The sequence below is a fragment of the Lactuca virosa genome, chromosome 4 (genome assembly GCF_052849685.1).
Source record: "Lactuca virosa cultivar CGN04683 chromosome 4, Lactuca_virosa_CGN04683_v6, whole genome shotgun sequence".
Taxonomy (NCBI): Eukaryota; Viridiplantae; Streptophyta; class Magnoliopsida; order Asterales; family Asteraceae; genus Lactuca; species Lactuca virosa.
This window is the reverse complement of record NC_136429.1, coordinates 205,416,424-205,432,726: the sequence shown is the minus strand read 5'-3', so window position 1 is coordinate 205,432,726 and position 16,303 is coordinate 205,416,424. Positions and strand designations below refer to the sequence as shown.

At 35.3% G+C, this 16,303-nt stretch overlaps 1 protein-coding gene across 3 annotated transcripts; it reads left to right on the top strand.

The window, feature by feature from the left end:
* The first annotated feature begins 2,075 nt into the window (after positions 1 to 2,075).
* On the top strand, positions 2,076 to 3,946 carry LOC145168700 (protein NEGATIVE GRAVITROPIC RESPONSE OF ROOTS-like). Of its 3 annotated transcripts, none has more exons than XM_079087435.1 (5): positions 2,076 to 2,428; positions 2,515 to 2,590; positions 2,693 to 3,231; positions 3,324 to 3,498; positions 3,595 to 3,946. In XM_079087435.1, exons 1-5 carry the CDS (start codon positions 2,423 to 2,425, stop codon positions 3,612 to 3,614), a joined length of 816 nt encoding a protein of 271 aa, XP_078943561.1. In that variant the 5' UTR covers positions 2,076 to 2,422; the 3' UTR covers positions 3,615 to 3,946. The 3 variants fall into 3 exon arrangements, with proteins under 3 accessions (XP_078943561.1, XP_078943560.1, XP_078943559.1); XM_079087434.1 differs by lacking the exon at positions 3,595 to 3,946 and having other exon boundaries at positions 2,076 to 2,246; positions 2,337 to 2,428; positions 3,324 to 3,562; XM_079087433.1 differs by lacking the exon at positions 3,595 to 3,946 and having other exon boundaries at positions 3,324 to 3,562.
* The last annotated feature ends 12,357 nt before the right edge of the window (positions 3,947 to 16,303 follow it).

Below are 16,303 nucleotides of genomic sequence, written 5' to 3'. Positions count from 1 at the left end.
TTTTTTGAATAGTTTTAATCAAGGAAATAGTAAAAATAAAATAAAATGGGTATAAAAATCTTTTTATATGGATGAGGGGCCAACCACAATAAAACTTGAAACCACAAGGATGTTTCATAAGACCAAAAAAACTAGGGACTAAAGTTTATACTTTGGAAACCAGATGGATCAATTATGAAGATCTTTTCTTTATTTATTTAAAACTTAATGAATGGTCCTTTGGTTTATGAAACACAATTTGGCCCTCACATGTCTTGCACGTGTTATGACTTAACAGACAAAAATAGACGGCGTTAACTGTAAGTACTATCTATGAAAAGTTTTTTAACTTTTAGGACCATCCTTGAAGACAAAAAAAATAGGGACCAAACTTGACATTTTAGAATACCGCATAGACCATTTATGAAGATTTGTAATTTTAAATACATGATTTAAAATGTCTCCTACTAGAGATTAGTTTGTGCATAGGTAACTAGAGGCATATAAACAAGATTCTAATTGCAAACCATAAGTGGTGTTTCTTTATGTTAGAAAATATTAATGAAATGTGAAAGCTGTGCGCCTGTCATTTTTGTAAAAGTGGTAGTTGTAAAAGTGGTAGACTGGAGACAACTCTTCCATTATATGGTCATTTTACTAAAAATTCTGTTTTATGCCAAAACTTTATTATTTGAAGTTAATTATTTTCTAAAGCAAATGACTTTTCTGTTGTTGATTCCCGATGGATTGTATGTTGGCACATTTCTAGGAGTATTCAACGTTGCATATGAATTATGTTATATATGTATAGAGAAAAGTTCAATAGAGAACTATAATTATTGGTTTTTCAAGGAACCAAATCTTTTTTTCAATTTCTAGAGCTTATTCTTTATCGAAAAAAAAAATCTAAAAATATCTAAATTCATATATTAACATTGTGAATGTGAAAAATATTTTTCGGATTCACCGTGTGAATCCGGATTCACGTTGTGAATTTTCAAAGATTCACATTGTGAATTTGACGTAAAAAAAAATCGAATTTTATGTCATTGGAAAAATGATAAAAGGTTATGAATTTCTGTATTTTTAGTTTTTTTTTTGATAAAAAAATAAGTTCTAAAAGTTAAAAAAAAAGATTGGTTCCTTGGTTCCTTGGTTAATTATGGTTCTCTATTGAACCTCACCCTATATTATGGTTCTCTGTTGAACCTCACCCTATATGTATATGTAATCTACGATCAATACAATTTAATGTCTAACTATGAAGCCCTGATTTTGCATTATAGTAGTTGTAACTCATGCAATAAAAATGATACCATTCCTACACGTGTGTTGGCAGATACATTGTCTATATGTAATTAGATAAATGCAACCGTACTTTATATCTTGTAGCTAGTGTAATTATTGGAAGATTCAAGTAAAGGGTATATCCCAACACGCAGTGGTAGACATTCACATCTTCCGAATCTTTGATGTCTTTTGTAATTTGATGGTTGTCGCAAGGCTATTTTTCACTACTGAAAATGACAACCCTTCACATAATGAGTTTCCTTTTAGTTCTGTTAGAGACAGTAAGTGCTGGAAGGTCACAACAGGAACGTCACATGCAACATCTATATTTTCTACAGACAGTAGTCAATCCCCTTCATAAGGAAAAAAAAATTTAATCATGTCGGTAGCTAGCTTCAAGAAACTACTAAAATTATATGAAAACAACGTTGTTTACATGTTATCACAAACATGTGGTTCGTAATTGCTATAATGAATATATGCGACCCAATTTACTTTGTGATCAATAAAAAAAATAGCTAAAAAATGGTTCTGGTTTTGGATGTAAAGAGAAATAATTAAAAAGGTGTGAAGTTGAATTCAATTTGACCATTGTTTATGAGAAAATAAATTATTTAATGAAGGTAATTAGCTAGCCCATAACACCACGTAGTCTACCTTAGAGAAGAAGAGTGTATCAAGATGGATCCAATGGTGTTACGTGTGCAGTGTCAACCTCTGCACTAAAAATTGTAGGGCATGTATTATTAGAAGGAAACATGAAGGCATTATTATAATAAGTCTATTTCATTATGCATGGGATACTGGGGGCTATCATCAAACCATCTTCTTTTAAAACATTAAGAAATTCCAATATAACGTAGAACTTAATGATTTGATGCACAAAGGAATAGGACTGAATACGAGTTGTCCAATTGCTGCATTTGGATACTTGTACCAATCAGCTTCTTAAGCCTACAGGGAGGTCTACAGCAACAGTTACTCAACTATAACTACTTAATGAAATTCTTTCATCATTCTTTCCTTTAACTATTAATTTCAAAACCCCATCTTTCATTGGCTTTTAGGATCTGCTTCCACTCATCTCAACACTTTTTTTAGAGACCCATTTTGGCTTTCACCATCACCAATCTCTCTTCATATTGGTATCAAAATGAAGGTAAGAGCAAGTACTGTTCTTGTTGCAGTTTTTGTAAATAATCTACAATCAATGGTGTTTTACAAGGTGATATCTTTTGGTTGCAGTTCTTTAATTGGATGCAAAGTAAATTCAATGGTGGGCAAGAGCATAAAAACTCGCATACAGCCACCTCTACTACTCGTATGTAACCTTTTCATTTCTCTCTATTTAATTCTCCAAAAATGTTAGAGGAAAACGAGCTTTGTTCTATACTGATCATTTATAATAACATATATCATATAGTTCACGTGAAACAAGACTCTCAGAAAGAAGAATTCAATGATTGGCCTCATGGGTTGCTGGCAATAGGAACGTTTGGAAACAATGATATACCAACTGAAAATGAAGAAATCGAAGATAATAAAGAAGTTACAGCATCATCCTCTCCAGATCTATCTGACTTCACACCTGAAGAAATCGGAAAACTACAGAAGGAGTTAACAAAGCTTTTGTCCAAGAAACCTGCTGCTAATAAACAAGGAGAAATCAGTGCTGATCTTCCATTGGATAGATTTCTTAATTGTCCATCAAGCTTAGAGGTTGATCGTAGGCTTTCAACCACAGTTATCACTAATCAAGATGATAAAGAGGAAGATATTGATCGCACAATTAGAGTAATTCTTGGTAGGTGCAAAGATATTTGCATGGAAAACAGTAAGAAGGCAATCGGGAAAAAACAAAAATCAATTTCTTTCTTCTTGAAGAAAATGTTTGTATGCAGCAGCGGTTTGCCACCAATGCCTAGCTTGCAAGATCGACTTCCAGAATCAAGAATGGAGAGGGTAAACTTCATTATTTTTCCTCATCCTTTTCCAAACATAAGTTTATATGTATTGATGAATTTATTTTAAGTAAATATATCGTTAAACTGCAGTTATTAAGGGCAATGCTTAAAAATAAGATCAATCCTCAGAACTCTTCTCGAGCATCATCCACAAGGAAACTTATCGAAAACAGACAATCACCCAGGAAGGGGAAAGGAAAAGCAATAGAAAAACAGGAGGAGGACGCAAATGATGGCTCTAAATGGGTGAAAACTGATTCCGAATGTAAGTTGAATGAAGTTCTTTCGTAGCTTAATTTCCTCCAAAGTATTACCAAAATAAAAGTGTATTAAATATTGATAATTCCACTTTCTTATTCAGATATTGTGTTAGAGATATGAACATGAACACCATCATTACTGGATATCTGCTGAATCATATATTATTTAACACTTTGTATAAGAGTGATTGGGCTCTTGCCCAGTAGTTGCCATCTGATCAGGAGCAAAGGATAGGGGGACATATACTTGAAGCCTTCTATTTTTTGTGCTTGGAATCATGTCTATGGGTTCAATACTTTGTTATGTTATATTGTGGAGCCTTCTTGAAGTTCATATATGCTATCTTATGAATTCAAAGGCTAGACATTGATATTTATATTTCTCATTAGTGCATGGTAAACTCTTTAGACATATTTTCCGAATGGAAAAACTATTGATTGAATGAAAATGATCAGGTTAATTTATTAACGTCAGAGTTAAGGGCTTTCTTTTGAAATTGATTGTTTGATTATGGCAATTTGATGTCATAATAATTAGTTTTTTATATTTGAAAACGAATTTGGATTATACGTGTTTATTTTGGAAACAATATTTGTATAAATTTGGATTATACTAGAATAAAATTACGTATTTGCCTTTGCTACCTAATTTTTTTTTAAAAAAAAATCCCCATTCTTAAAATAATGTCGTTTGTGATCATTTTATATATGAAGTTGCTATTTTTTCATTTTTTGGGGGTTTGATAAGGTTCAAAGTCACATAAAAAAAAATACTATAGAAGCGTAAAAAGAAAATAACTAACCCATGTTATGATCAATATATAGGCATAGGTTAAATACAAAGTAAACAACCAATGATGTCCATTGTAACTTGTAAGTTTGTAAGCATAAAAATAATAGTTTTGCATAGTTTTATCTCTAGACAAGGCGGGCCGGGTCAAGCCCATGCACATATGAAACAATAATGTCACCTAGCAAACATGTTTGGTCGGGTATGTTTTATCATACATACAAGTATACAACACATATATTGCTAAGGAACGAACATCGAAGGAGCATGCGGATTTTCAATTTTAACATCTATAAGTTTTATTTTTCTACACTGCATATCAAAGTGTCATTCACAAAATCGTTACTCATTTTATTACCCAAGTTAGTTTTCAAGAGTTTCATTATACAAAAACATCATCCAACCGTCGTTGTAACGAACAGGACCAAAGTAAGGTTTAATAACTTAATAGAGCAAAGGAAAAGAACGATGTTTTCCTGTTTCCACCATCAAACCAGAAAGGTTTACAATTCCTTTAAGTTACCACATTTGTCATTATGTATTAAAGAGTAATAATCGATATCAAGTTAACCAATAAGATGTATCCGTTCCAAATCATTAAAATCATTTTGGTGCATCTCACTTAAGTTAATCAGCTTTTATCTATCAAACCTATAAAATGAATCAAAATACTCAAAATTGCTATGTGTCGTAGCAATATAGTGCTTACTTCTCTAAACCGATCTCTAAGTTGTTGAACATGCCATCCAAAACTATATGAAAAATCACAAGTTCAAAGTGATGTTGCTTAGTAATCTTGGTGTTATGGGTTCGAAGCAAGATCATTCAAATCAAAACTTCTTGGAGTAGCTGATGTAGAGGTAGGTTGTGGTGTTTAAGTAATTTCATTAGAGTGATTTCTTGTGGAAAATCGATAAATCACCACTTTCATCACTACCAATATTTAATTTTCTTTTTTGAAAAAAATAGAACCCTCTAAAGATTTCAACAAATTTGTATATAAAAATATTCTAAATTCAACTTTTTACATCAAAAGCAAACATTATCTCTCTCTCTTAAACCTATTTCAAGAATAACTAATTTAAACAACTAAACCTAATGAAAAAAACATAATTGGCTAATTTCAAGTTTTCAACAAAAAAACCTAAAATGCTAAAGCCTTACTTGTTTTATTCTTGTGGCCATGAAATCGAGATTTGAAGTCGTCGTGTGAGCCTACTAAGGGTGAAATCAAGAGTCGATATAGTGAAATTGTGAAATCGAGGGGGCATGGGCGCAGTGGCGGATTTAATATAGGACACATGGTGGCCTGTGCAACCCCTGGCTTTTCCGAACACATTGTAAAATTTTCCGAAAATGTTCAAAAAAAAATTTACTACTATCGTGCAACCCCGGACTTTCCCGTCACACCCCTAGTATGAGATCCTGCGTCCGCCCCTACATGGGCGATGCCGAAGTCTTAAATTTGTCTTTTTTTTTTTTTTTGTTATGAATTGGAATGAGATGTAAAAATTGAGTTGGTACATCAATTACCAGTATATTAGAGTTAGACTAATGGGTTAACTTTGTTTAATTTAATTTTCTAAGCCTTTTGGACTTGAGGTTGCACCTATATATTAAATTTATATTTATCGGTAAGATTTAAGGTATAACTCAGGCTAAACCGTGCTAAACATTAGGTCCGTACTTGTTTAGAAGGAATGGAAATAACCGGCCAAATTTAAAATGCACAACTCAAAAGAATAATAACTATTCTTAAGGATGAAGGAATTGATCTTTAACTTTCAAAAGGTTTTTTATGTGATATTCACATAAACAACCACATAATTATTGAGAATTAAACATAATTATTGAGAACCTCAATTAAAGTAAATGTCCCAACCTTTTGCATTTACCTAATTGGAAATTAAGAAATTTATTCATTTTTAATGTATATTTGAGGATAATAATCAAAAAAAATTTAACAAAATTTACCATTTTGTCCGAAATGGATATTTTGGACCAAGAAAAAAAACTTTTTTTGACCGATACGCTAACGACATTCTGGATTCCTTACCAACATTCCGAATTCCAGACTAAAATTTGGTATTTTGAAAAAATAAATAAATAAATAACTGCAGAACTTTAAGAACAAGTCCGAAGTCCGAAGAACAAATCTAGAATTTCAAGAAAAAAAATCATTTTTTTGCTTAATTTAACAAAAATTTAAAAAAACATAGTTATATGAACTATATACAATATTAGTGGATAAAATTAGACATTATATTGAAAAACGGTGACATAAAACATTACAACATTTATCATTAGAAATCGCAAAAAACAAAACAAAAAAATTCTTTGAAAATTATTAAAAATAAGGAAATAAAGAAATAAAGAAAAAAAAATTAGAAAATGAACATGTACTGTGGAATGAGGGCATTCAGGAGAAAATGACTATTTTTCAAAAAATAAAAAATGATGTTTATTATTACTTAAAAAAAACTCATTTATAATGGTTAGATTACTCAATTCCCCTTACGCTGAATGAGCATAAAGTCCAGAATGGTCCATTTTCGATTTCACTAATATAAAACCTAGAATTTGTTCTCATTTGCAACAAGCACTTGAAAATATTTATCTTGACCCGGTCTTAAATATGAAATTTTATAAAATATGATCAAATAACAAGATAAATTATAGAGTAAAGAAAGACATGAGAATGAAGAGAACTTTTATTCCAATACTTGTGATGAACATCAACTTTCTAATGCATATGACTCATTATTTATACTAGAAAAAGAAGATGAAAGGGTATATATGTTATGAATGTTCATTATAGTGGTGCATAACTACATTCATAAAACTCATAATAATATTTGTTATGATGCTCACTAATTATGGAGAGTGATGGGGGAATATGGGGAATCCAATAGTCATTCACTAAATAATAATTCATAACACTCCCTTTGAATGACGATTGTATCATGCCTCGTTAAAACCTTAATAGGTAAACCCCAATGGAAAAACCATTTATTCAGGAAAAAGAATACATGATTAATAATAGATATTGGGAACAATTGCCTCGTTAAATACCTTGCTAAGAAAACCCAGTCGGAAAACATAGTTAAGGAAAAGAGTACAATATGTTTCCAACTCCCCCTAATAATCACATCAAGTGATTTCCTTAAAGCGACGCATGGCAATGTTTCGTACCATCTTTTTAAATTTGGATGTAGGAAGCGCTTTACTAAACAAATCGGCCAAGTTGTTACTTGATTGAATTTTCTGGATGTTGATGTTACGCTCTTTTTGAAGATCATGAGTGAAAAAAACTTTAGTGATATATGCTTGGTTCTGTCACCTTTGATAAACTTTTCCTTGAATTGGGCTATACAAGCCGCATTATCTTCATATAGTATGGTTGGAACGTCCTTGTTATAAGTTAGACCACAATTCTCATGAATGTGATGAGTTAAATTTCTTAACCAAATACATTCACGGCTTACCTCATGAATTGCTATAATCTCTGCATGGTTAGAAAAAGCAACAACTAAAGTTTGTTTAACAGAACACCAAGAAATTGCGGTACCTCCACAAGTAGATAAATAACCTGTTTCAGATCGAGCTTTGTGTGGATCAGACAAATATCTAGCATCTGCATAACCAATTAACTCCTCATTTGATAAATTTGAATAGTATAAGCCCATATCCATTGTACCTCGAAGATATCGAAGAATATGTTTGACTCCATTCCAATGTATTTTTGTTGGGCAAGAACTATATCGTGCTAATAACTTTACAGCAAAAGATATATCAGGTTTCATATTATTAGCAAGATACATTAGTGGAGCAATAGCACTAAGATATGGTACTTCAGGACCAAGTAGTTTTTCACAAGGCCGAAATTGGTCCTTTTAGCATCTAAGTGCCTTACTACCATCAGGTTACTCAATGGATGTGAGTTATCCATATAAAACATTTTAAGTACCTTTTCTAGATAACTGGATTGATGTACAAAAACTCCATTTGTGGTGTGCTCAATTTGAAGACCCAAACAAAATTTCGTTTTACTAAGATCTTTCATTTCAAAATTTTCTTTTAAACAAGAAGTGGCATTTTCCAATTCTCTAGGAGTTCCAATTATGTTCAAATCATCTACGTAAAAAAAATTGTCACAAATTCTGATATGGATCTTTTTATGAATACACATGGGCTTAATTGATCATTTTTATAGCCCTTCTTCAACAGAAATGTACTTAAAGAATTGAACCACATACGGACAGATTGTTTCAATCCATACAAATATTTATTTAATTTTACCGAATATACTTCTCGAGAATTAGGAGTTTGTGCTTCTAGCACCTTAAACCCTTCTGGGATTTTCATACAAATATCATTGTCATGTGAACCATATAAATAGGCGGTAACTACATCCATCCGATGCATCTCCAGTTTTTCATGTGTTGCTAGACTTATTAGATAACAGAATGTAATTGCATCAACCAAAGGAGCATACATTTCTTCATAATTAATTTTGGGCCTTTGGGTAAAACCTTGTGCAACGAGTCTTGATTTATATCTCACAACTTCATTTTTATCGTTTCTTATAAGCATAAATACTCATTTTTGTCCCATTGGTTTTACCCCATTTGGTGTACGGACTACAGCTCCAAAAACTTTTCGTTGAGTAAGAGAATTAAGCTCTTTTCTTATCTCATTTTCCATTTTGGCCAATATTTTCTATTCCTACATTTCTCAATAGATTTAGGTTTAATATCCTCATTTTCTTTATAATCTCGCGTGGAACATGATATGAAAAATTATCGTCGACGTCTGTCTTATTTCGGTTCTATCTTATTCATGTTATGACATAATTTATTGAGATCTCTTCATTTTCATAATTTCAGGTACCTTAGTTTCTTTTGTTATGTCATTGGGCTCTTCTAGAGCTTCATTAATCTTTTCAAGAGATTTTGTTTTCTCTTTTGGGCCATAAATTATATTTGCTCCGTTTCATTTGTGAGGATTTTTATATTTGGAACCGGCTGATCTTCCAGGCTTCAGGCATTCCTAAGATTCATTTGCAGTTGTATTTTTTTCCTTCAGGGATATCAATTCTAATTGGAGCATTTACAGCTGGTATATGAGACTTTGTTACTCACTTAGGGCCAATAAATGCATCTTGCAACTGATATGCTACATTTTGTAAATGAATTATCTTTTTTAAGTTCACATTGACTTGAATGAAGATCTAAAAATGAGAGTGATAATTTATTTCTCCCTCTAATGTTGGAAAAAACGATTCATCAAAATGACAATCATCAAATCTAGTTGTTAATAAATCTCCAGTTAATGGTTCTAAATAATTTAATATAGATGGAGATTCATATCCAACGTAAATTCTCATGCTTCTTTGAGGACCCATTTTTGTGCGGTGAGGTGAAGAAATGAGTACATAAATTGCACATCCAAATGTCCTTAGATGGGAAATATTTGGTTCCTGATTGCAAACCAGTTGAATAGGGGAGAACTTATGATAACTAGTTAGCATGATGCGTATAAGTGATGTTGCATGTAAAGTTGAATGTCCTCATGTCGATGTAGGAAGTTTAGAATGCATTAGTAATGGTCTTGCAATTAATTGAAGGTGTTTTATTAACGACTCAGCTAAACCATTTTGTGTATGAACATATGCAACAGGATGTTCAATAGTTATCCCAATCGACAAGCAATAGTCATTAAAAGCTTGTGATGTAAATTCTACAACATTGTCAAGTCGAATTTTCTTAATTAAGTAATCGGGAAAATGTGCCCTTAGGCGGATTATTTGTGTAAGTAATCTTACAAAAGCGATATTATGACTAGACAACAAACACACATGTGACCATCTAGTTGATGCGTTAATTAAAATCATAAAAATATCTAAATGGTCCAGATGGTGGATGAATTGGTCTACCTATATCCCCTTGAATTCTTTTTAAGAAACTTGAACTTTCATACCCCACTCTGCTCAATGATGGATGGGAAATTAATTTTCCTTGAGAGCATGCATCACAAGAAAAATGATTAGCTTGAAAAATCTTCTGGTTTTTCAAGGAATGAACACTTGAAGTTTCAATTATTCTACACATCATAATTGATCCGGGATGGCTCAACCAGTCATGACAAACTTTGAAGTTTCAAATATCATACCTTTTATTTTCAGTAACATAGGATTCAATCATTCTAATATTTTTATAATACATTCTAAAGGACAATACGAGTAATATTTCCAAAAGACTTTTCCTACCCGATATCATTTTTGTAATATTGAGATACTCTTTATTACCATCATTAGTTGTTTCACCATTATACATTAGACCAAATATCCTTAAATGTTAATAAATTTATTGGTGATTTGGATGAAAATAATGCACCACAAATTGTAATTATTATCCCTTGTCATAATACTATATTCCGTCTTCTGGAGCCTTTAATCATTTTTGCACTACCTGTTATTGTATTAACATTTCCTTCTCTAACTGATAAGTAAGAACAATATTTTTCATTATTAAAAATGTTATGTGTTATTGTACTTTCTTCAAGGTATATACATTCCTCATTTCTTTTGCGAATATCCATATTTCTTTTCAATATATAAAAAAACATAAGAAACATTATGTTGGAACATGAAAGGTGACCCTCTAGCAATCACAAGTATTGAAGATCCGAAGTTAGTGAGTTCTGAAGTAGAGATGGAGTCCGAAGTTAAGACCATTCCGAGATGGTGCAAAGATCCGAGATTGACAGTCTTTTTATGCATTTCTTGTTTCTTGTCTTTTTAATGATGTAACGTTTCATAGGACTTAGCTTTTTGTATATGTTAGATAATCAGTTGTCAGTAGTTGTTTATTATCCAGTCCTAGGAACATATTGAAGTTTGTACGATGTTCCTCCTTTGCCTATTTAAGGAGTGATTTTAATGACAAGAAATACACGGATTGTTCCTCTAGAGATATCAAATATTCTTCTTAACTCTCTTTAACTTTTCGCTCAAGTCAAGATCTTTGATAACATTTCTCTTGTTCATTTATTGTCTTTACATTGATTATACTCATAGTTTCTTCATTTAATACGTGAGTACTTTGTTGATTCTTTACTTCAAGTCTCGACCGGTATTACCAAACTTGACTGGAACATCAGTTAAGAAAAGACATTGATCTTTAAGATTAACTCAAGGTTTGAGTTTTCAAACCTTGACCTTGAGCATTGGTTCTTGTGCTCACAATTTCGATCAGAGCTTGAGTGGTTGTCCTTTGAATCCATAAGAACATATTATAGTTGATTCGAAATTACCTTGCTATTTCGATCATTTCTGTGTTCAGGATAAAAGTTCTACTATATACCGCTTCTGCTCTTATATCTTAGATTCAATGGTTGCTCCTAATTCTCAACAAATGTATTCAATGCAAATAGCAAATAGTGTGGGTTGCCCTTCTCGTGCCCCATTGCTAGTTTTTGAAGAGTATGATCTCTGGAAAGTCAGAATGGAAAGGTTCTTACTTGGTAAAGAAAAAGGTGAAGCTATCGGGAGATCCGTTAAAGAAGGTCCACATGTTCCTGTGAGACAAACTATGAGAGATGTTGCTGCTACTCTCATGGGGAAGGATGAACAGTGTCAAGCACCTCTTACTGCTGATGACATCGAGAAATTGCATGCAGATCAAGTTGCATTTTCGGAAATGGTGCTTGGTGTTCCTCCTTCTCTCTTTGAGCACATTAAGTTGTGCAAATCTGCTAAAGAGATTTTGTACACTCTCCAAGACCTGTTCGAGGGATCAGAAAACATGAAGGATAAACGTTTGACTTCTGTCGTCAACGAGTTCGATACTTTCACCACAACTACCAGTGAATCAGTTGCCTCGGCTTCTAACAGATACCGAATCGTCGTCAACAACATGAAAGCTCATGGGATTGTCCGAACTCCTCTAGAGTACAATCTCAAGTTCATCAATACTCTTGGTAAAGGATGGGGAAACGTGAAATTGTGTCTTCAGAGTAATGGATCTCTGAAGAAGCTAAAGCTTTACCAACTATTTGACGAGCTTCAAGGTCATGAATCAAATGTTGCACAAACTTTGAGAGAACTCTCAAGAGGTCCTCTTGCTCTAGTCAGTTCTTTTGATCCTCACTTCTCAAACCCCTCTATTTCGGACCCGTTCAAATCTGTTATCCCATCTATCCCACCTGGTCAACCCTCTCCACCAACCTTACCTGCTCTTGCCAGTTCAAACTATCAGTTCGATGGAGACCTCGACCCTGAAGCAGTGGACTACGAACTACGTTTTCAACAAGAGTTTGCTTTACTCTCCATGAAATATAAGCTTCCTTTCAATCCCACTCACAAACCATACCACAACCATTTCCAAGCTCCTCATCAAAGTAATCCCCAACCATATCCTAAACCTTCCGAGAATCCACCTGCATACAAGCCAAACATTCCGACACAAAATCACTCCTCGGAATCCCATGAGACTCTGAAGTCAGACAAACCAAAAAATGTTTATCACAAGTGTGGTCATGCAAACCACTTTGCCAAAGACTGCTTGGCTGAAGTACCACAAAAATCGAAGATTAAGGACTCTGCGTATTATGCACTTCGAGCCCAAGAGATGGCTGTTAGAGAGAAATCTTTTATTATCACTGTGTCGAGAGATGTGGAAGGATATTAGTCATCTGGAGATGAAGATGATGTGAGTACTGGTAGAAACATGTGTCTTATGGATAGACAAACCATCGAATGTGATACAGACTACTGGTAATCTGGATCAGAGGAAGATTATGATGATGTTGAACCAAACTACTGCTACATGGAGACCAACGACCCACCCGACAGAAGCATTGTTCAATAGGTAAAATCTATGATTACTGATAATAATTTTGATTTATCTCCTTGTGAACCATATCTAACCCAGAAACAATCAGATATGAACATCATTTACAAAGCCTATGAGTCAGACATAGAAGCCAGTGAGAAGATGGAGAGTGAATTAAGTCGTATTAGATTACGTTTCGAAGATAAGAAGCTTAAAATAGAGTCTTCAGAACATGAACTTGTAATGTCAAAAGATGAATGTATCATTCTTAAAGACAAATGTGAAATCACTTATTCTAAAAGGAATGTTTTAAATTCTGATAACGAATGTCTGAATGCCAAAATTGATGCTTTACATCATTCCATAGATATTCTTGAAGCAAATGAAAGGATGATTCACAATTTTCGTCATCCTTGGTCCAAAGCACCTGGTCTCGGAAGCGAGTTTCCAAAACCAATTGCTCGTCCCTTGAAGGAGTTACAGAATCTAACTTTTATGGGAGACATTCCGAACCGCAAGCATGCGAATACCCTTGTGTCACCTTTGTCACCCCTTCATGAGACCTCGGATAGTTTTTCTTCCCTGATTCATGAGTTTCAACTGATAGTTGTCAAGAGTCCTGATTCCATGCCTCTTCCGCCTCTAATACCCCTGGACCTGAATCAGACCTCAAAATTTTCTCCCAACATTCCCAACACTGTAGTTCAAATTCCGAACCATAGTCCTCCTAACAATTGCCTTGTTGAGGAAATTATTCTGGAGACAACTGGACCTGACTCTGAAAGATCAAATTTTGTTTTTGCATCCTTAGATAATGACATTGGTGTAGAAACCATAAGTGATAATTCATCCAATTCGTGTGTTTCAGACTCTCAAGTGATTTCTAGAATCGCCTTAGTGAAAATCAAACCCAAGTTTAACAACCCATCTATTGGCCAAACTTCCAAGTCAACATCTGACTCCAGGAAGAAACCTTCATTGAATAGAAAAGATGTCGTCGATCCTAAGATAGAAGCTAAAAATTCAATCAAAAAGGAAATTTGGTGTAGACAAAATTCCAGGTTCATTGAGAATTCCAAAAAGAAAGTGTCTCTGAGTGTAAGCCCAACCACTAGGAACCATAAAACATTTGCGCCTGTTAAGATTCTTAAAAGGCCATCCATCCCTCCTAGTTCTATAGTTCAAAACAAAGCTATCAGTCTCATTCCGAAAAAGACTATGGATACTTGTCCCACAAGAAATAACTCTCCCCGGACTATTTCCTCTGCTTTCATTGCTAAATCTGATGGTATGGTTTTTAAACCTCAACAGCTTTCAAAACCGAATGTTCTATTAAAAACAAAATAGCTCAAGATCACTCAAGGTTGATTAGGGTTTTGAGATTAGGGTTTGGAGGTGATAGAGGCTGGGGTGGAGGCCAAATATGATGCTTAAATAGGGTGCAAACCCTAAAGTTTAGGGTTTCATCCTGGCCATCCTACTCGTCGAGTCGATACTCCTGACTCGTCGAGTAGTTTACTTAAAACCCGCGCATAATCTGTCTTCTACTCGACGAGTTAGGGCTACCAACTCGTCGAGTAGCCATTCCAAAATGAATAAATAAATAAGTTAAATGCATACCAGGAACCAGGCGTTATAATTCTCCCCTACTTGTCTTAGACTTTATCCTCGAAGTCTGCTGTGTCTGAAAACAACTCTGGGTAGTGCTCCCTCATCTCCTCCTCGGGCCCCCAAGTCCACTCTGAGCCCTTGCGGTGCTGCCATTGCACCTTTACCAACTCCACCCTCTTGTTCCTCAAATCCTTCGACTTCCTGTCAAGGATAGATACTGGTCGCTCAATGTACTTCAGGATATCATCAACCTGAATATCCTCTAGGGGTACCACTGCTGAATCATCCACTAAGTACTTCCGCAACTGAGAAACATGGAAGGTGTTGTGGATATGGCTGAGCTCTTCTGGAAGATCTAACCGGTAAGCAAACCGGCCCACCTGGGCCAAAACCCTAAACGGACTGATGTATCTGGGGCCCTGCTTACCCCTCTTCCAGAACTGAATGACACCTTTCCAAGGTGACACCTTCAGGAGGACCATGTCGCCCTCCTGGAACTCTAAATCTGAACGCCTCTTGTAGGCGTAGCACTTCTGCCGACTCTGAGCAGTCTAGAGCCTGCTCCGGACCTGGTGAATCCTCTCAGTAGTCTTGAGTACTACCTCAGTACTCCCCATGACTCTCTGAGCAACCTCACCCCAACAGATTGGGGTCCTACACTTCCTCCCGTAAAGCATCTCGAAGGGAGGTCGGTCTATGTTGGCGTGGTAACTGTTGTTATACGAAAATTCCGCTAACGGAAGATACGTATCCCAACAGCCACCGAAATCCAAAACACATGCACGTAGCATGTCCTCGAGAGTCTGTATCGTCCTCTCGCTCTGTTCGTCTGTCTGAGGGTGGAAAGCGGTGCTGAAGTGGAGACGGGTACCCATCTCCTCGTGAAACCGCTTCCAAAATTTGGAAGTGAAACGGACATCTCGGTCTAACACCACCGAGACAGGCACCCCATGTCGTGCCACTATCTCGCGCAGGTATATCTCGGCCAACTTCTCGGCCGATATGTTCTCCTGAATCGGAATAAAATGAGCACTCTTGGTCAACCGATCCACGATGACCCATATCGAATCTACTCCACGTGCGGTCCTGGGAAGCTTGGTAATGAAATCCATGGTGATATCCTCCAATTTCCACACGGGAATGTCTAGCGGCTGCATCTTGCCGTGTGGTCTCTGGTGCTCAGCCTTGACCTTCCTGCAAGTCAAGCACCTCTCCATATACCACGCTACGTCCCGCTTCATGCAGGGCCACCAGTAATCAGGGCGAAGATCCCGATACATCTTCGTTACCTCAGGATGGATGCGGAACCTCGACTTATGGGCCTTATCCATCAGAACCTGTCGTACTCCGCCCAGTACGGAACCCAGACCCTCCGATGCAGGGTCAACAACCCTCGGGTATCATAATCAAATGAGGCCACTCGGCCTACAATCCTCTCACACTTCTGGCGCTCTTCCTTCATGCCCTCAACCTACTCCTATCTAATCTGCTCCAACAGTGGAGTGATCACTGTCATCCTCAAACATAAATCTCTAATCGGAGCCGCTACCGCCTTGCGGCTTAGGGCGTCGACCA

Bases quoted from the DNA above. Each gene is read 5' to 3' on its own strand.
- LOC145168700 (XM_079087434.1), top strand. The intron at 2,591-2,692 runs GTATGTAACCTT...TATATCATATAG, and splicing joins TACAGCCACCTCTACTACTC to TTCACGTGAAACAAGACTCT. The intron at 3,232-3,323 runs GTAAACTTCATT...GTTAAACTGCAG, and splicing joins CAGAATCAAGAATGGAGAGG to TTATTAAGGGCAATGCTTAA.